At 42.9% G+C, this 21,619-nt stretch overlaps 1 protein-coding gene across 1 annotated transcript in view; it reads right to left on the bottom strand.

The window, feature by feature from the left end:
- The window catches only part of DNAH3 (dynein axonemal heavy chain 3), an 83,918-nt gene extending 64,740 nt beyond the window's left edge, over positions 1–19,178 (bottom strand). Inside the window, exons 1-9 of the mRNA XM_077918533.1 lie at positions 18,555–19,178; positions 12,633–12,734; positions 10,466–10,682; positions 8,125–8,197; positions 4,214–4,403; positions 3,247–3,436; positions 2,668–2,863; positions 1,804–1,929; positions 817–1,012 (exon numbers count right to left, since the gene is read on the bottom strand). Of these exons, the coding sequence (XP_077774659.1) occupies positions 817–1,012; positions 1,804–1,929; positions 2,668–2,863; positions 3,247–3,436; positions 4,214–4,403; positions 8,125–8,197; positions 10,466–10,682; positions 12,633–12,734; positions 18,555–18,587 (1,323 nt within the window). The 5' untranslated portion in view covers positions 18,588–19,178. The remainder of the gene's footprint in view (positions 1–816; positions 1,013–1,803; positions 1,930–2,667; positions 2,864–3,246; positions 3,437–4,213; positions 4,404–8,124; positions 8,198–10,465; positions 10,683–12,632; positions 12,735–18,554) is intronic.
- Between the last annotated feature and the right edge of the window lie 2,441 nt (positions 19,179–21,619).

The raw sequence follows: 21,619 nt of genomic DNA on the forward strand, positions 1-21,619 counted from the left end.
GGTTCAGTACTCCTCTGCAGTGTGGTTGGCTGGGGGAGAAGGAGGTGTGGTATCTTCTTCCCTATCCCCTCTCCCAAACATACATTTAATTAGGGTTTTAAATGTAATTTGTTGTTTTTAATCAGGGTTTCATTTGACTGGAGGTGAGGGATTTCTGGGGATGGACTTTTACTTGAGGTCTTCTGTACTTTTATCTGTCATCTATGTTTCCAGCTGATACTTTGTTATGACACCTTGACTACCATCTGATGGAACGGCAGCATTTGCTCTTTTTTTAATCATTCTGTTATTTCATCACCTGCTGAAAATGCTTTTGTTTTCACCAAGTATTTTTAGAGAATTAATTTGATTCAGTGTTGGTCACTTCTTCTCTATTCTATGGTTTTTCAGATGTATGATATTCCAGCGATTTTATTGTTCAGCAATTTGATGTTTATGAGTTGTTGGTTTATTTTAAAATCTTATAATGCAATACAGTCGTACCTTGGATCTCAAACGCCTTGACTCCCGGACAAATTGGTCCTGAACAATCGAACCCCGGAAGTGAGTGTTCTGGTTTTTAAATGATTTCTGGAAGCTAAAAGTCTGGTGCGGCTTCCACAGCTTCTGATTGGCTGCAGGAGCTTCCTGCAGCCAATCAGAAGCCGGGCTTTGGTTTCCAAATATTTTGGAAGTCAAACGGACATCAGGAATGGATTCTGTTTGGCTTCCAAGGTATGACTGTACAACTACAATAAATGCATAATATATAAGATCAAGCTGTATGAATGTCTACAAAGCACTGAAAGTCCAGGTGACACGGTCAACTCTGCATACCTTATGTATCCTAAAAAAGGAAAGGAGATCCGCTAATGAATTAATGACCATCTCCCGTAGCTGTAAAGACATGAGGACGGCTACCGAAGCAAAATATTCTTCTATCAGTTGAGAAGAGTCAAAGTCGTTCTGGGGAGCAAGATGCAGCCAGTTTTGCTTCTGTTCAATGAACAGTTCTGCACATGTTGGAATCCACCTGTAATGGGTAAGTTATCCAATCAGCATATGTCAAGATTGTTTTAAAACGATGAGTTGTAAAACAGCCTTCACCAACCTGGTGCCCTCCATATGTTTTGGACTGCAGCTGATGGGAGACATAGTCCAAAATATTTGGAGGGCATAAGCTTGGTGGATGCTTCTTTCCCCACCAAGTTTCTCCATTTGGCCCACGACTCGGGCAAGTCACGCCCACATGCCCTAACCCTGATGTCAGATGGTCAGTTAAGGACAGAGCTTGGCCCAAAGGGGCTTGGAAAATCCCCTTGCAGAGCACTGGCCAAGTGCCCAATGAGCAGCTGGTTGCTGGGCACTTGAGAAGTGATGCACGATGTGCTTTGCAAACACTGTGTGGGGTAGGAAGAACGATTGGGTCTGCCAGGCCAAAAAAAGTTCCCCACCCTTGCTTGATTGCCAGTAGCATTAATTCATGATCAAAGACAGAAATGAATGGCTTTAAAAGTGAGGTTTTAGAACATCACACAGTTATTCTGTTCACACACATCTCTGTGAACTTAAGAAAAAGTGGGCGGAACAACAGAAGTTACTCTTATCTTTTTAACAGCAGGTTGCTTTGGGTCATTTCGATGAATAAAGCAATGTCATAATCATCATTCACATAAAGCAGAAGTGGGGAACTTCTGGCTCTCCAGCTGTTGCGGGACTCCAACTCCTATCAGCCCCTAGCCAGCATGGTCAACAATCAGGGATTTTGGGAGCTGTAGTGCAACACCAGCTAGAAAGTCATAGGTTTTCCAAAAGCACTCTGACCTGTTCTCAAGAATATCATGAGCTTCTTGACAATGTTTTCGGACCAAGTCTTCAAACTCGCTGGGCAGCAGTGGCAAATCACCCTCGAGGATTTCCTGAGTACGAACAAACCTCAGGTTGCAAAACCTATGGGAGGGAAGGGGAAAAAATGCATGGCTGCGATGAACTTGACATAATGATGTAGAATAAGGATTAAATGCAATCATACCTGCCCGGTCTACGGAATATAGGAAGCTACCTTATAACAAGTCAGTTCACTGGTCTATTTAGCTCAGTACTGTCTACATTGACTGGGAGCAGCTCTCCAGCCCTACCTGGGACCTTCTCCAAGCAAGCCAGTTGCCCTGCAAATGAGCTACAGTCCCTCCTTTAGGGACACTGAAAGCTGTCTGACGCTAACTCAGACCACTGGTCCATCAAGATCAGTATTTTCTACGATGGCTGCAAGCAGCTCTCCAGAGTTTCAGGCAGGTGTGTCTCCCAGTCATACCTGGAAATGGAATTGAACCTGGGATACCTACTTCATGCAAAACAGATGCTCTGCCATTGAGCAACAGCCCTTGTACTGGAACCAGCATAGCACTGAATGAAATTTCCTACTGTATACAGCACAAGGGGTCCTCTGGGATTGCTCCTGTAAGCCACCAGAAATCTTTCTGGACTGATCTATACTCACAGCTGAAGGAAGGGTAGTTGGCTCCATAGCTAATATTGTTCAGTAATATAAGGTGACTGTGAGCAAGAAGATACTGTACTCCACACAATCTCATCAATCTATGGCCAGTTAAGAGTTTGCATAGAAAGCAAATAGAAACTTATTACTTAAAAAGAAGTTAGGGGATATATATGAGCCAGGCGACTTACTCTGAGAACCAGAGGCGTTGCAAAGTAAGCATCATAGGATTCACTGTGAAGAGGTGACCTTCGTTCCAGCTTCTCACTTCTTGGTAGATTGTGTGCCATGGAACTGGTGCACGAATCACTCTTCGAGGAAAAGGCAATGGAATGTTGTATATAAAGAGTCTCTTCCTCTCCTCTGGATCCATCAGGATGTAATCAACTAGGGTAAAACCACACAAAGCATGGGAAGAAGAAGGAAACTCTGTTTGGATGCAGTTTGGAAGCAATGGTTAAGTGTATGCAGCACGTGCAGAAGGCACACTAGGCCATACAAAGAATCCTAGGAACTGTAGTTTTTAAAGGTGATGAGAATTGTAGTTCTGATTATGCTAGAGACTCTGTGTCTAATAAATCAAACGTGATTACAGTTTGTTATTTTATACTCACACCCCAAAAGTGCCACCTAGGCAGCTTCCACAATCTACCTAAAGACAGGACCAGTCCTAGAAACCAGGTTGCAGAATTCCGGTGTTCAGCTTGCAGACCTCGTGACAATAAAAATTCAAGAATCACTGCCCATGCCAAACCACACTTTTCTCTTACCAATGTCTTTCATGAGCCAAATATGATAATCGTTCTGAATCTCTTCGGTTAATTCTTTCAGTAATGTCTCCAGCATTGGGTTGGTGAGAAAATGACTTGGGATATGTTTTAAAATGCTATCCATCACTTCTTTGTTCTGTGGTGCCAGCATATCTTTCCGGATGCCTTTATGGATGTAGTAACAGTATCGCTAGAAAGTAAATACATATATATGTACAGTTTTATTGCACGGATTATAACAAGGAAAATAAGATCAGAAGCATCTGGAGGGCCAAAGGTTCTGCACACCTGATGCAAGAGTACCCAAGTAATGGAGTAACTTAATCCACTTAGGCTGGCTTCTGGCTCTCTCTGACCGAAGAGGCTGAAAAGGCTTCTTGTTTGGCATAGGACTTTCCCTGGGCAATGGTAGATATTCCTGGTTCCTGATGTCTTTCTTCTGCTTCACTCTAACTCCTGGCTTGGCTCCTGTCCCAATCTGATGACTGCCCAACACCTCAGCCCTGAGAATCTCCTGCCTACTGTTTGCTTACCATATTGCCCCCAATTTTCTGTTATAACCGGAAACCTGCAGAGTTTTAATTCAGGTTTCGTTCCTGTTCAGGTTCACATTGGTTTGTTTTGCTTCAAAGAAGGAAGTACAGTGGTACCTCGGGTTAAGTACGTAATTCGTTCCGGAGGTCCGTTCTTAACCTGAAACTGTTCTTAACCTGAAGCACCACTTTAGCTAATGGGGCCTCCTGTTGCCGCCATGCCGCTGGAGCACGATTTCTGTTCTTATCCTGAAGCAAAGTTCTTAACCCGAGGTACTATTTCTGGGTTAGTGGAGTCTGTAACCTGAAGCGTATGTAACCCGAGGTACCACTGTAAATAAAAAGCTATGGATAAAAGCAGGATGAATTCTGGATCAACTAATCATCTGGAGGGGACCTGTGTTTCCCTGTGTTTCAGGAAACAGCTCACTTACCTGCAGATCACTCTCTGTGGGTAGAGTTTTTCCTTTACTTATTTCCTCCTCATGCCTGAGCATCACAACAAGCTGCTCTTCTGGAGTTAGAGGCTGGTTGTCAGAATAACAGATAACTCCTGTTTCAGATTTCTGCTTATCCGGTGTCAGTAGCAAATCAAAACTGTGTGCTTCCTCTATTGCCATCACCCTGGAATTAAAAGCCGCCAGCTGAGTTGGCTAAGTAACCGGAAATGACATTTTGTACAACCCCAATCCCTACCATACAAATGTTCCCCAAATATTCAATATATCTCAAGCTTTCTTCTAGTCCCCTTAGCCTGGCCTCCCCCAGCCTGGTGCCCTCCAGTTGCTTTGAATTACTACTCTCATCAGCCCCAGCTAGCTTGGCCAATACTCAGGGATGATAGAAGTTGTAGTCCAAAACATCTGGAGGACACCAGAGGCTGGTGACCAAAAGCATATCGTTAGGGAAACAAATTCAGCTAGAACAAATTCTAAATAGAGAGACAGAGATAGATAGAAATAATTGTATGTTATTATTTATTTATTTATTTATTTACTATCAAGTTGGCATATACAAAGCTTTTCTACATAGACTCTATCAGCAAAATTAACTCAACAGAAACTCTCATGTTGCACAACTTTTGTGCAAAATGCAATTAAAAAGTAACATAATAAATCAGAAAAGTGAGAGGGGTGGAGAGATGTATTTAAGCTTTCCTTTCTGCTCACATTATTTTATTTAATGGAAAAAGGAACTCCGATAAAAACTGAGATTAAGATTTACAACCAGGCAAAATAAAATATTAAATGGTTAAAGGATTAAGTGTGCTTGGGAATTGGATATCCAAAGTCATAGATTAGTGACAGAGTACATATTCTGCATGCAAAGGATACCATTGTTCTCAAGTTTATAAGTTTATTGTTCTAGCCAAAGGCAGTGACAAACTTACCTTAGACAATAGTATGAATAATATAATACAGAACAAACATCCATAATATTAAAAAAGACTTTGTCAAGTTCCTGAGCATTAAAACACAATTTCCATTGTGCACCTCTGACAGCTCCAATTCTAGTATTTTTCTTTTAAAAATCCAATTTGTCAACATAATGTAGGAGAGAGAACTTACCAGAGACACCAACAAACTCAAATCTACCTTGATTTCAGATTAAACCATCAAATCACCACAACAATGTATAGCAATTTTATCTAACTCATTTTCCTTATTTTTATTGCAATCAGTGCATAGAGGGCCACTTTGTGTGTTACGAAGCTATTATTGTCACTCAAAAGAAACTGAAACATTTCTGCTGGGGTGTGCCTACTTGCTTGTGTGAACAAAGGTTTCAGAAAGTGACCTCTTGCATCTCTATCTAAGGAACAGTTTAAGAGATAATGAGTTATGTCTTCCACCTATCCACAAAGGATATCAGGTTAACAGCATGGCTGGGGAAAAATTCTGTTTGAAATTCTGGACAGCCAGTATTACTACTACTACTACTACTACTACTACTAATAATAATAATAATAATAATAATAATAAACTGTCCTTCATCAAAAGATCAAAAAACACAAATAGTTAAAACAAAAACAACAAAACAATAACTTCCTCCCCTTCTACAAACACATTTAAAAGACTGAAGAATATTAATCAGCCATGATCATGGGCAGGGAGAATTTCACAGCACAAGGGCCATATTCCCTTCTGTGCAACCTTCTGGGGGCCACATGCCAGTGGTGGGTGAGACTAGAGGCAAAAGTGGATGGAACAAGAAATATAAGTTGGCAAGTATCCTTACAGACTCATGCGCCCCTCTCTATCCTCCATCCAGAAAGAGACATTGAGTTCAAGGATGCATTCCAGGAAGGCAAATAACATTCATGCAAAGCAGAGCTAGTGAGGGGGTATGGCCTGGGAAGAAAGGATGTGGCTTGGAGGAGGTATAACCTGGAGGGAGTCCCAAGGGCCATAGAGTCCAGGAAGGCTCCCAAGCCTGAGGCTCCCTATCCCTATCATACAGGTATTAGATTAAAGGGCAGTGGAAGGACACTGCAGCACATAAGACGGAAACACTGAATTACTGTGTGGCTGTGAAAAGCATGGAGAAGCCAACATTAGAGTCTCTTATGACAGCAGTTGGAAAATGGCCCCAAACAGCTCAAATATAAAACATTATCTTGCCGCTATATGCGCGATGTGAGCCACTTTCCCCAAATGAAATTAGACCTATGCAACAACCAACCAGCAAGTAATGAAGACATAATTACTGCTTGGAACTTGCAAGTCTTAATGACAGCCTTTGATGTATCTCAGAAGTGAACACTTTGATAGACTAAATGATAATATTGTAAGCAAGTGCCCAAACATGGGTGTGTGCAGCTATCTGCTGCTGCCTGTGTGCATAAATCTGTGTGCTTGAAAATAATTTAAAAGCTAGCAAACAAAAGAACCCATAAGGAACAGTAGAGGGGAGAAGGATTTCCCCTGTTTTCAAATGTAGCCTTATGGGGCCTGAACCAACCCTGTGTAAGGTCTATGGGTAATATTAAACTACATTTTTCTCAGAGCAGACCCACTGAAATTAATGAACATGGCTACATTTGGCCCATTAATTTTAATGAGTCCACTCTGAGAAAATTTAATTGAATACCACCCTGTGCAACCTACAAATCCAGATCTTTTGCTGTGCGGGAGGCCTCTATCACAATCTCTACTCTACATTTAGCTCTGTGCTGGAAATATTCTGTCCTGTGGAGAGCCCTTCGCTCCCCATTTGTTAGATTTGTTCTGAGATGCTAGACTGGCCAGCAGGCTGGTCAAGATCTGAGCACTTTAGGAGAAACCATTATATCTTTAAAGCACATTTGAAGCACATTATCGATGTCAAAGAATTCGGGGCACTGTAGTTGTTAAGGGTTGCTGGAAATTGTTGCTCTGAGGGGTAAACTGGAGTGCCCAGAATTCTCTGAGGGAAAGAATGTGCTTAGAATGTGCTTTAAAGTTGCAGTGTCTATGCAGTCCGGAATTATTTTCTTCCCTTGCTCCTCGGTTTTTCATTGCTGCGTGCTCTTAGCTGCCTGAGATAAAGAGCTACTTTCTGGTATGTGTTACCTGGGTGAGAGAAGGAACTGGAAGAAATACGTGAACATCACACATGAGCCAAGTTAACCCATCATGAGAACACCAAGTTTTCTGGCTTATCATGGTATACTGGGAGCAAGCACCATGCACACATACTGCTCAGTTGTTCTGATGATCCTCTTCCCCAGTGTGAATGGCAGAAACAATCCAGGAAGTCAGCCCAGCAAAGTCATTTTGCTGCCAAACAAAGAGGATCCTCCCCCAGCCTCCCCTCAGTGGTGGATTTGGGGTCTCAAATTTCAACAGTGCTCTGTGCAGTGCTAATGTTTGGCACATGCCTCCATCCCCCGTTTTTCACCTTCCATTCTACATCATAGTTGCGGTGCCTCTAAGGCTCTGCACCCAGTGCAACCGAACCGGTTGTGCTCCCCTGAATCCGCCTCTCCTCCCTCACTGGCATAGCTGTCAACTTTCAGATTTGAAAATAAGGATCAGCAGCGTCGAAAATAAGGGATCAGCAGCCTCACCTGTCCCAGGGACAGTCTACAGGATATCTAACAATCCAGGATAGCAGTGGGAAGCAGCGGGAAATGGCGCTGGAATAAGGGAATTTCCCCGCAAAAAAAGGGAAGGTTGACAGCTATGCTCACTGGCAGCTGAATCTTTATTCAATACTAGTGATAAGATCATCTCTTCCCCTGTACCTGGGGAACATCAGGGTAGCTTAAGGCAAGGAGTCGCTTGAAAGCTTATGGAACAACAACTATCACCCAAGTCCCTAAGTATCCGTCAGATAAATGCACAGCTTATAAACTATACAATACCTGTCATAGTCATCAGCAACATTTCCTGATGAAAGCTTTTTCTTCTTCTCAGAGGGAGCAAATTCTTTTGGAGCTATATGACTTGGTCAAGGAAGAAAAAACACTAGTCAAAAAAGGAAAAGACTAGTCCAGATTTGGGGACTCTTGAGCTTTGCAAATTCTATCCGATCTGCACCTCTGAAACTTATGTGTTGATTTGAACTGAAGTTACCAGCTTTTGTACTTCCTTTTGTACTTACATTGCAGCAAGTGCTAGAACAGTTCAAAATACATAAAATTTTAATCTGCTAATTTTAATGTGGTTTTTTAAAAATTGCTTAGTGGGGAACAGAACAGACATATGTACATAAGGAAAAGGGAACCAAACTGGAAATATACAAAACAGAGCCAAAATATGCATGTGTCTGTTTATTAAACACAGGACTATCCATTTGCTTATGAAGCAGGCAGGTGAGTCTGTTTTTTATAACAAAAGAGGCACACAGGGGAGTGAAGCAAGCTCATATGCTCCCCTTCCTAACCTTGTTCTGATACCAGCCCAGTAGTGGCTGGTACCCCTTGGGATTGGTAGCGTGGAAGGCAAGGTGGCCACCAGTAGGTGGTGCCAGAGCTGATATCAGGAAGAGCCATTCCCTAGACCAGTTTTAAGTAACAAGGCAGGCAGGTGTGGGGGGGGGAGGCTGAGAGTAGAGAAGTGCCCCATTCACCCTAATGGACAAGCATCCACTAAATTGAGACTGCTGTTTGTGTGCTAAAAGCAGCTAAAGATGGTCAGCAGGTTTCACGGCACACAGAAAGGTACTACTTGCTCAGCAGGGAAATACAGGAGCTTCTATTACACCTGCAATTCCCCACCCCACTAGGAAATAGCAGCTGGGGGTGGCGCAATTTAGGTGAAGAAAATGGCATACAGAAAATGGGTAAAAAGCCTCAATCACTGCAACTTTCCGGATCAAATGCAAGTAGCCCTTGCTGTCATTCACTTCTTCCTCTCACTGGACAGATAGCACAGATGCATTTAGTGTTTTTATTTTTAAAATAATGGGGGAAATAAACATGAGACTCCCAGCATAACAAGCTGTTTGGCTGACAGCAATCTCCAAATTGCTTTCATGTCAAAGAATGTTTGCAGACCTTGGGATTGCTAGAAGAGTCACAGGATATCAGCAGTCATTGGTAAGAGAAGGAAGATGTCCCTTTTCTTTCTGTTACCCACCACACCACCCAGGCCCATCAGTACCCAGCACCCTTGGACACCTGCCTGGATCGTAACAGGGCATAAACCAGCCTGGGCTCCCTGACTCAAAAGTCTGAGCTGCAGTTTTAAATTTCCCAGAATGAATGGGGCATTTTGGGAAACTTAAATTGCTTACTTCTTGGCTACTGAAGCCAAGAAAACTGCACAGCCGAAGGCTCAGCAAGATGGGAAGGGGCATGGAAAACACAAGAAGAGCCGCACTGGATCAGGCCAATGGCCCATCAAGTCCAGCATCTTGTTCTCACAGATGCTTATGGGAAGCCTGTAAGACGGATCTGAGTGCTCCAGGGTTCCCCAAACACATTGGAGCACTTTGCTAAGGGAATGCTTAGACATAGACATAGACTTCTCCCTGATGGCACCACCAATAGCTGGGTGTGCAAAGCACTGCTAGCACCAGTGCTGTAGTGGAACAGCAACACAGCTGAGTGCCCAGTGGCCATACTTTTTTTCAAAGCAGGAGTAGTGATGCCATCTACTGCGGTAGAGTTTTGCTACATACACACCATACATTTAAAGTGCATTTAAAGCACATTCTCCACCCCAAATCATCCTGGGAACAACAGCTTAAGAGTGCTGGGAACTGTAGCTCTGTAAGGGGTAAACTACAGTTCCCACAATTCTTTGAGGGGGAGGGATATGGTTTAAATACAGTATATGGTGCATAGGCAGCCTTTGGCAGTGTTTGTGGAATGCTCTTCACAGAGAAGCTTGCCTGGCGCCCTCATTACATATTATTAGGCACCAGGCGAAAATGTTTCTCTTCAACCAGGTGTTCAGCTGATTAACTTTCTATGGCTTTTTAAATGTGTTTGTGGAAGGGAGGTTATCAGTTTTTGTATGTATTTTGGATTTTCATTTTATATTTTTCTGTTGTGAACTGCCCTGGGATCTTCAAATGAAGGGTGATATAAAAATTTAATTAATAATAATAATAATAATAATAATAATAATTGTAAGCTTGAGGGGAGAAAAAAGCCTGGGCCAACACATACAGAGCAGCCTTGCCAGACAAAAAGACAGGAAGATAAACAAGCATTTGACAAGAAACACAAGGACAAGAGACACAAACACATAGGATACGTGGAGAATGTCTTGTGGTCCCAGCTGGCTTTCTTGCCTTTAAAGGTGAAACTATCTTACGCAGATCTTTCATTTTCAAGTTCTGTGCAGTGAGGGTGTAATTATTGGCAATGGAGTTGCTGGGGCTCCGGAAATGACGCTGCTCTTTAAAGGGAGCTGCCAAAGTCCAGGATGCTCTTTGCATCAGAGAAGGGTAAAAGCTGCTATTTTGGATCATCTGAAATGGAGTGGGATGGGGAGGAAAAATAACAGTTTATATTCTGTTGTGCTAGCCGGCAATTTCTTTAACTGATATAAGGTAATGACAGTGGAGGCTGGTGCCCATTGGGACTGGGTAGGGCAGAAGTCGGGAAGGCCAACAGTAGGGGGCGCCATATCAAATGGCTGATTGAGCTAGAGTCAACGGTAGATGAACCCAACTATTTCTGGTTTTGCTCCTATTATCTTCCCTGCTGAATTGTACAAGAGCACCACTGAGACAATGAGACTGACAATCAGTGCTACTCGCTGGACTAGTTATAAATAAAAAGGTAGGCAGGTGCAGGGACAGACTTAGGTAATATGGCAACCTGAGCGAGGACAAAATTTGGTGCCCCCTATTGCACATTCAGAAGCAATAGAATGAATAAAAACTGAAATAAAAATTGTCCAGTCCAAAAATATGGTTCAAAAGCTTTACTAACAGAAATTGCTTCAAAACAAACATGAAACAAATAATGTTACATCCAGATAATCACATAATGTTGTGTGCTGATCCCTGCACAGGTAGAACATCTTAGAAATATGAAATAACTTCATTCAGAGTTGAAATCAAAGCTCTGTCTCTCCAACACAGTCTCCATTAACTTGAGGCTGTGTTCCTAGAGAGAACCATTTGCACATCCTTTCTTCTCTAGTGCCTCAGAACAAACACCTAACTCACCCCCCCCCAATGGGCACATTAATATCTCATGTAATCCAACTTAAACACCTTGTGGGAGCTAGTAGAGATACATTCTCAGTTCATCAGCACCTGTCAAGCTCTCTGAGAGCTTTTGTTTTAGCTCAATGGAACTTTCCAAACCATGCTGTTTTTAGCAGTACACATGCAGACATATACAGAGTTATTTTCCATTTCAATGTACAGTTAAACAATTATACTTAACACCCCCTAAATATTTCTTATTTTCACAATAATTCCTTTTGGTACAATTCCTTTTCAGATCTTCTCAGTACGTAACCATATAAATATAAGTTTATTATTGTTTTTGTTATTTTGCGCCCCCTTGGTTCAGCACCCTGTGGAGGGAACCGCCTGTGCCGCCTTAAATCCGGTGTGGCAGGTGGGGATTGGCTGAGAACATATTGAGCTTGGTGGGGCAGTGCCTCATCTGCCCTACAGGACTAGCTTCCATTGGACACTTCCTGTATCACAGACCAATGGAAGGGCAATGTTGAGAGTTGGAAGGAGTGGGCCCACTGTATGTATTTTGCCCAAGCTCCTCTGCACCCAATACTGCATGTAACAAACCCAATGCACAGCCTGCTAACAGACTGATTGGGTACAGATCACACATTATTAGGCCAGTCAATTCTACAGATACACATCAGTTATTATATATTATAGCCAAAGTTGTAAGACAGGTCAGAGGGCCGCCAGCAAAATCACAATGCCCCACTGTGGAATGGCTTATCTATGCTTGCCCAGACTTTAGCCCACAAGTCAGGCAGGCACACACAAAACCATTGCAAAGAGGCATCCAAGAGAAGCTTCTTCCCTTCCTCTCTTTACTATGACTCAGCCATGCTCATTAGAAGAAGCATTCCTAGTCCCATTAGTTCATCTGCTATCTGGGTTGATGTTACTCTGGCTCCAGTGCACTCCCACCACAACTGTTTGAATCCATGTACATACGACTTTATTCACAATGCAGAGCTATTCTGTTGTTTCTTGTGAAATGTAACTGTTTGATGCACATCCTCATAAAGCACATTTCATTTGGAACCAATCACTTGAAGAACAATGAAACCATGCTTTATTAAGAATATTTCTTCTGTAGGATCTGGAACCCTGACTCACAACACAAAGAACCTGCCTTCCCAGAGTACCACTCATCTCCCATAAGCAGTGCCTCATGGTGCTTTAATAGATGTAACCCAGTGGGCAGTATAAGAAGCTTACACATACCTGATACAGTTCAGAGGGGTCTTCTGCAGCCAAACCTGGCAAAGGTGGCAACTCTGGTATTTGTTTGGCATGGCTCATATTATAGATGGAATCATTCTGTTCCTAGGAATCATTAAAAAGGAAAAAAGTAATGTGTTAAGAAAGCCTATAGGACTAGACAGATATACAAAGCCCATCTAGATACAGTGGTGGATGGGAACCATTGGGATTGATAAGCAGAAGGCAGGGAAGCCAACAGTAAGTAGGTGAATGAAGCCAAGGCTAATGATAGGCTCAGCAAGACCCAAAGACAGAGCCAACAAATTCTAGTTTTGCCCTTCACCCTCCTCCTTCCTGAGTTCTACAGGGGGCAATGCTGAGAGTACAGAGGGGGGAGCCAACAGTCAGGACTGCTCTTTTGGAAATGGAGTGGGGTGGAGAAGGAAAATAGCAGATGTGCTAGCCGGTAATTTCCTTGACTGAAATAAGTGGAGGTTGGTGGCTACTGAATTTGGTAGAAGAGAAGTCATAGAGGTCAAATGTAGGAGGCTGGTTGAGCTACAGCCAATGACGTTGTTGTTGTTTAGTCGTTTAGTCGTGTCCGACTCTTCGTGACCCCATGGACCAGAGCACGCCAGGCACCTCTGTCCTCCACTACCTCCCGCAGTTTGGTCAAACTCATGCTGGTAACCTCGAAAACACTATCCAACCATCTCGTCCTCTGTCGCCCCCTTCTCCTTGTGCCCTCCATCTTTCCCAGCATCAGTGTCTTCTCCAGGGAGTCTTCTCTTCTCATGAGGTGGCCAAAGTGCTGGAGCCTCAGCTTCACGATCTGTCCTTCCAGTGAGCACTCAGGGCTGATTTCCTTAAGAATGGATGCGTTTGATCTTCTTGCAGTCCATGGGACTCTCAAGAGTCTTCTCCAGCACCATAATTCAAAAGCATCAATTCTTCGGCGATCAGCCTTCTTTATGGTCCAGCTCTCACTTCCATACAACACTACTGGGAAGACCATGGCTTTAATTATACGGACCTTTGTTGGCAAGGTGACGTCTCTACTTCTCAAGATGCTGTCTAGGCCTGTCATTGCCCTTCTCCCAAGAAGCAGGCGTCTTTTAATTTCGTGGCTGCTGTCACCATCTGCAGTGATCATGGAGCCCAAGAAAGTAAAATCTCTCACTGCCTCCATTTCTTCCCCTTCTATTTGCCAGGAGGTGATGGGACCAGTGGCCATGATCTTCGTTTTTTTGATGTTGAGCTTCAGGCCATATTTTGCGTTCTCCTCTTTCACCCTCATTAAAAGGTTCTTTAATTCCTCCTCACTTTCTGCCATCAAAGTTGTGTCATCTGCATATCTGAGGTTGTTGATATTTCTTCCGGCAATCTTAATTCCAGTTTGGGATTCATCCAGCCCAGCCTTTCGCATGATGTATTCTGCATATAAATTAAATAAGCAGGGAGACAAAATACAGCCTTGTCGTACTCCTTTCCCAATTTTGAACCAATCAGTTGTTCCATATCCAGTTCTAACTGTAGCTTCTTGTCCCACATAGAGATTTCTCAGGAGACAGATGAGGTGATCAGGCACTCCCATTTCTTTAAGAACTTGCCATAGTTTGCTGTGGTCGACACAGTCAAAGGCTTTTGCATAGTCAATGAAGCAGAAGTAGATGCCTTTCTGGAACTCTCTAGCTTTCTCCATAATCCAGCGCATGTTTGCAATTTGGTCTCTGGTTCCTCTGCCTCTTCTAAATCCAGCTTGCACTTCTGGGAGTTCTCGATCCACATACTGCTTGAGCCTTCCTTGTAGAATTTTAAGCATAACCTTGCTAGCGTGTGAAATGAGTGCAATTGTGCGGTAGTTGGAGCATTCTTTGGCACTGCCCTTCTTTGGGATTGGGATGTAGACTGATCTTCTCCAATCTTCTGGCCACTGCTGAGTTTTCCAAATTTGCTGGCATATTGAGTGTAGCACCTTAACAGCATCATCTTTTAAAATTTTAAGTAGTTCAGCTGGAATACCATCACTTCCACTGGCCTTGTTATTTGCAGTGCTTTCTAAGGCCCATTTGACTTCACTTTCCAGGATGTCTGGCTCAAGGTCAGCAACCACACTACCTGGGGTGTACGAGGCATCCATTTCTTTCTGGTATAGTTCCTCTGTGTATTCTTGCCACCTCTTCTTGATGTCTTCTGCTTCTGTTAGGTCCTTTCCACTTTTGTCTTTTATTATAGTAATCTTTGTACGAAATGTTCCTTTCATATCTCCAATTTTCTTGAACAGATCTCTGGTTCTTCCCGTTCTGTTGTTTTCCTCTATTTGTTTGCATTGCTCGTTTAAGAAGGCCTTCTTGTCTCTCCTTGCTATTCTTTGGAAATCTGCATTCAATTTCCTGTATCTTTCACTATCTCCCTCGCATTTTGCTTGCCTTCTCTCCTCCGCTATTTGTAAGGCCTCGTTGGACAGCCACTTTGCTTTCTTGCATTTCCTTTTCATTGGGATGGTTTTCGTTGCTGCCTCCTGTACAATGTTACGAGCCTCCATCCATAGTTCTTCAGGCACTCTGTCCACCAAATCTAAATCCTTAAACCTGTTCGTCACTTCCACTGTGTATTCATAAGGGATTTGACTTAGATTGTATCTTACCGGCCCAGTGGTTTTTCCTACTTTCTTCAGTTTAAGCTTGAATTTTGCTATAAGAAGCTGATGATCTGAGCCACAGTCAGCTCCAGGTCTTGTTTTTGCTGACTGTATAGAGCTTCTCCATCTTTGGCTGCAGAGAATATAATCAATCTGATTTCGATGCTGCCCATCTGGTGATGTCCATGTGTAGAGTCGTCTCTTGTGTTGTTGGAAAAGCGTGTTTGTGATGACCAGCTTGTTCTCTTGACAGAACTCTATTAGCCTTTGCCCTGCTTCGTTTTGATCTCCAAGGCCAAACTTGCCAGTTGTTCCTTTTATCTCATGATTCCCTACTTTAGCATTCCAATCCCCTATAATGAGAAGAACATCCTTCTTTGGTGTCACTTCTATAAGGTGTTGTAAGTCTTCATAGAATTGGTCAATTTCAGTTTCTTCAGCACCCGTAGTTGGTGCATAAACTTGGATTACTGTGATGTTAAAAGGTCTGCCTTGGATTTGTATCGAGATCATTCTATCATTTTTGAGATTGCATCCCAGTACAGCTTTCGCCACTCTTTTGTTGACTATGAGGGCCACTCCATTTCTTTTACGGGTTTCTTGCCCACAGTAGTAGATGTGCTTGTCATCCGAACTGAATTCGCCCATTCCTGTCCATTTTAGTTCACTGATGCCCAGGATGTTAATATTTATTCTTGCCATCTCATTTTTGACCACCTCCAACTTACCCAGGTTCATGGTTCTTACATTCCAGGTTCCTATGCAATATTTTTCTTTACAGCATTGGACTTTCCTTTCGCTTCCAGGCATATCCGCAACTGAGCGTCCTTTCGGCTTTGGCCCAGCCGCTTCATCAGCTCTGGATCTACTTGTACTTGCCCTCCGCTCTTCCCCAGTAGCATGTTGGACGCCTTCTGACCTGAGGGGCTCATCTTCCAGCGTCATAACTTTTATATGCCTGTTGTCTTTGTCCATGGAGTTTTCTTGGCAAGGATACTGGAGTGGCTTGCCGGTTCCTCCTCCAGGTGGATCACGTTTGGTCAAAACTCTCCACTATGACGTGTTCATCTTGGATGCCCTGCTCGGCATAGTTCATAGCTTCTCTGAGATCTTCAAGCCCCTTCGCCACGGCAAGGCAGTGATCCATGAAGGGGACAGCCAATGATAGAGCCAACTAATTCTCCTCCCTTCTGAATTCTACAAGAGCAACACTGAGACTAAGGGCAAGGAGGCTGACAGTCAGAGCCACCTTCTGGAGTGATTGTAAGAAAAAAGGCAGGCAGGTGGAAGTTAGCTGAGGGCATATGGAGGTTGGCAGGGCAATGCCCCATTTGCCCTAATGGACACATCAGTATCAAAATACCTGTGAAATCCTGAATTATGTATATATCATAATTGAATGGTGGACATAATTAAACACAAAAGACAAGCTGCTTATGGTGCTCATATTTTTCAATTTGAACAGTACTAATTGGTATTCTAAAAAAGCTCTGTGTATGATTGTCTTCTTCACACACACTCAGGTAAAATTCTTACCAAGGTTATAAACAACCATCCCGGCTCTACCACTTCAGAGTGCAGAAGTGGGTTCTTATGTTTGAATGTTTATTCACACATTTTTAAAAAGGAAGCTCTTTGCATGGGGGGGGGGACGACTCTTGAGGGATCAGACTAAAGGTCCATCTTCCTGGAAGCTCACAGGCAGGGCATGAATGCAACTGCCTTCCTTAGGTGCTTTTTTGTAGCAACTGACATTTCAAGATACGCTGCCTCTGATGAAGCTTCCTTAGAATATAGAGGTTCTGTTTAATTATTACAGCCACTGACAGTTCTCCATAAACTTGTCTAATCCCATTTTAAATCCATTTAATCAGCAGCCATCCACACATCCTGGGGCTGTTAATTATCCACAAATTAATTATGTGCTCTGTGAAGAAGTATTTTCTTCTTTCCTGTGTTGATTCTACTGCTCATCAAATTTACCAAGTCACCACCACAAGCTCAATATGAAGGGAGCCCTGTTTAGGGAAGCTTTTAATATCTGAAGGACTATTGTATTTTAATGTTTTGTTGGAAGCTGCCCAGAGTGGCTGGGGAAACCAGCCAGATGGGTGGGGTATAAATAATAAAGTATTATTATTATTATTATTATTATTATTATTATTATTATTATTGGACTACAGTTCCCATCAGTCCAATGGCCATGCTGGCTGCAGCTGGTCATAGTTTCAAGCATCTGGAGGTTGGGAAAGGCTACAACAAGAAACCATTGTGATTTATATATTCCATATTTCATCCATCATGGAACTCAAGGCAGGTTACATTTAAGAAAATTATTAATTCAGTTTCTAAACCACTCTACACCAGTGTGCTACCAGTTCAGTTTACAGCACCAACATCACAATGATAAAAACACTAAAAAGCAACCCAAAAATATAAAACCAGCTTAAAGAAAAACCATATGAATGGATGGTCTGAAATCCAAGAAGGCAGCAGCATCAGGTCCATTCAGACCACTCCCTGGGTCCATGCCCTGATGTGCTAGTTTCCAGTGGGGAGGACTATTATTACTACTGTTATTAAGGATGTACATATGATCATCTGAGATCCCACTGGAAATCTAAAACAGTGCAATCCATATGCACATGGAAAACTGTCTTATATTTTGCCCAGTACTGTCTACCCTTAGGAAGAACTTCTTGACAGTATACAACCTGCCCAGAAGTGGAGTACACTGCCTAGCAAGGGGTGGACTCTCCTTCATTAGGTAGAGTCTGGATGGCTACCTCCATTAGCAATGGTTGGGCTAGATGGCCACTGAGGTTCCTTCCACCTCTGTGATTCTAGGATTGACAGCAGCATTCCAGGGTCTCAAGCAGAGAAAGGTCTTTTACCAGCCTCTGGTACCCCAACTCTTAGTTCCTCTTGCTTCAGTCCCATGCTTTCATTTAAAAGCTAGACAAGCCAAAGTGTTTAAGCAGAAGCTAATCAATATGCAGAGACAGATGCTACTAAAAACTAATCCTTTTGAATCTGTTTCTTCCAGACATGTACACTGGATAAGCCAATTCCCTAAACTAATACTTTCCAGCTTATTACACCTGACAGCAGCATACTTCGCAAAAGGAGGGAACTCTCATCAATATTTAATCCCACAAAGCATCTGAATTCCGAACTCAGTAGCAAGAATAATTAAGTACTCCTAACACGATAAGGAGGGCCTTCACACAAGATTTTCAAATCCCTTTCAGCTTACTGTCTTCATCCCAAGGTCCAAACACAGTCAAATCACATCCACTTACCCTTGTAATCTTGGCAGCTTCTCCTGGATTCATTATGAACGTGTATTTGGCTCCAGCTGCTTTTGGATTACTTCAAAAGTACTTGTGAGATGTGTATCTTTCCTACAATAAATTCTTAGCTAACGCTTTGTTCTAAGCACCTAGAAACACAGAGATTAGGGAATCGTTTCAGGATTCATATTCGATTCAAAATCCTATGGGGCTGTTATTCCAAGTATATTTTCCCAACATCCTTTCAAGCCATCAGCTGGAATTAAGGAGTCTTCCATCTTTGTTCTATCTAAGCTTGCCAAATCTATGCCTTCTATCCTAGTAATGATTTATCCTGCTGCTGATTTTTCTTGGCAGAAGTTCCAGAGAGTCCTTTAGTCCTCCCCTGCTCAATTTTTTTTACCACTTGTCACTTTTTAACACCACCAGAACTCTGAATGTCCACCTGATCTGTACTTCTCACTCTATGCCATTTTGTCATCTCTGCTCTTGGCTTGGTTTTTTTTTTTTAAATAATAATAAAAACTTGCTTGCTTTCTCTCCAAGCTCCTATTCTTCTTCCAACTTCTTGCCACTTCTCCTTCTTGCTGAGTGTTTTAATTCTCCTATCAAATCTGATCCCAACTCTCCCCCCCCCCCGCACCTTTTGTGGAATAGTTGGAAACAGGGCAAGTTCACACTCTTAGAGAAGGGAGCTGGACGTTCATGCAATCCCAGAGTGATTATGAGAAAGCAAAATAGACCCTGGCCTGTTATGCCCTTCCCAACACCCTTACTGAGTGCACATTAAGGGATTAGGGAGTGGGGAGTGGGTATACTTCTACCTGTTGCTGCCCTAGTTACCTGCCTCTGTGCCTGGTGGCTGCTTGAACGTCAAAAAGAACTTCTATAACACTCTCACTTCTCAGTCTGGGTAGCCAAGGTGACAGCATTATTGTCACTAGGCAACGTAGAATGACTCCTCTCTCCCTTCCCTTCTCTTCCAGCTCTCTCTCTCCCCCCCCCCCCCCCATCTACCCAGTTGGCTGGAACAGCAGCTTTTTCTAGTCCTGATCTCTTTCAGCTGCTGTTTGTGAAAGAGTTACAACTGAAAGTCCCATTGATGTGGTAGGATGAATTATCAACTCAATGTAGAGCTGAGAGGAGAGTTGAATCAATGGGATGGCAGGGAATCTTAACACTTCAGGATGGGGAAATATTTAGTTGTGCAAATTCTGCTAATGCAGAAGACTACTGCTGCTTGGCTGATAAGTAGGACAGCCTGATGCAACCATGTATCACCAGTCCCGATAGTTTTGCATTGGCTGGAACTGTCGTACCAAGCCCAATTCAAGGTGTCAGCAGTCCTAGCTTATAAAACTAGCCCTAAATGGCTTTTGACCCAAGTACCTGAAAGTGACTCCACCAATTATCAGTCATCTTGGGTTCTACAATTAATTGGCAGGGGAGGTTGTCAGTGCCTCCACCTCTGTCTGCTGCCCAGTTGGCATTGACGGATGACAGGGCTTTCTTGGCTGTGATTCCCTCCTTGGTGAGGTGTGCCTGTTTTCCTCATTGCTAGTTTTCAGGAAGAATTTAAAAAAACATTCCTGTTTGCCCAGACATTTGATGGCTGAGAGATACTGCCCATGACAACCATGGAAGTCGTAACTGTGGGGGTATGTGATTGCTTCTAAATGCTTTTAGCTGGTTTGTCCTCTATTTGAAGGACATTCTGATTTGAAGGTACCCTCTTTTTGAAGGTCAAAAATGAGTCAAAATCTGGTTTAAATATTTAAAAGCCCTAAGTACAGTGGTACCTCGGGTTAAGAACTTACCGTATTTTTTGCACCATAACACTCACTTTTTTCCTCCTAGAAAGTAAGGGGAAATGTCTGTGCGTGTTATGCAGGGAATGCCTACGGGTGGCATGCCTACGGATTTTCCTCCTCTAAAAACTACGTGCGTGTTATGGTCGGGTGCGTGTTATAGAGCGAAAAATACGGTAATTCGTTCTGGAGGTCTGTTCTTAACCTGAAACTGTTCTTCACCTGAAGCACCACTTTAGCTAATGGGGCTCCTGCTGCTGCTGTGCCGCTGGAGCACAATTTCTGTTCTCATCCTGAAGCAAAGTTCTTAACTTGAGGTACTATTTCTGGGTTGGCAGAGTCTGTAACCTGAAGCGTCTGTAACCTGGAGCGTATGTAACCTGGGGTACCACTATATATGACTTTCCTCCTCTGTAGTTTTTAAGATAGGGTCAGCCAGCTCACGGTCCACAGAACGCATGGAAACATAAGAACCATCTGGCTGGATCTACCACTGTAGAGCCTGGGGTCCCTTGATGTTGCCCATGGTCCAAAGCTAGCATCCCGACAAGAGACTGAGCAGCCACACCTGGGCAGACTCACCTGGGCACAGCCTTCTCCATTAGAGTGAAATGTGTTGTATTTCTATTTAAATTTTCATGATTATTAAATACATATAAATTAGAATATGCATTTTTTTTTGCAAATCTATTCCATTTTTGTTGATGCACTTCCTCTTTGGGCGCGACATAAACGGCCAACCTAATGTGCATATTCTATCACAATTTACTGTATGTGTATATAAAGGGTATGCATATATACACACATATATACACACGCACTTCCAAAGCCTACTGAATCCTTTTTCTTTTTATCCCACTTTAACTGAAGTAAGATTTTGCAGTTTTGATTTTTGTTCTTTGTACCTTTGCAAACCGCTTACAGCCGATTGTAGGGGCATGCCAAATGTTCACATATATACAGCTATACTTGTGGAAGATATATCTATATGCACACGTGCACACTGGTCTCTTACGAATCGGGTTGCTTGCCAGTGATTCCTGTTTTAGACGGGGACTTAACGATGGAATCCTCCTTTGCTAAATACAGTAATTTCCTTAAAACGCGTGAGGCGTTTCACCGGCTTCCGTTGGCTTTCAAAAAGTACCGTATATTAACCGTGCCCTGCCTTGAGGCCTTACAAACTGCCGTTAAAAATAAATTTACCGTTTCTACGCGCGCGTGCACGTTTATAAAAAAAAAAAAAGGTTACGTATATCCCTCCCT

Source organism: Podarcis muralis, chromosome 14, assembly GCF_964188315.1.
Source record: "Podarcis muralis chromosome 14, rPodMur119.hap1.1, whole genome shotgun sequence".
NCBI classification, from domain to species: Eukaryota; Metazoa; Chordata; class Lepidosauria; order Squamata; family Lacertidae; genus Podarcis; species Podarcis muralis.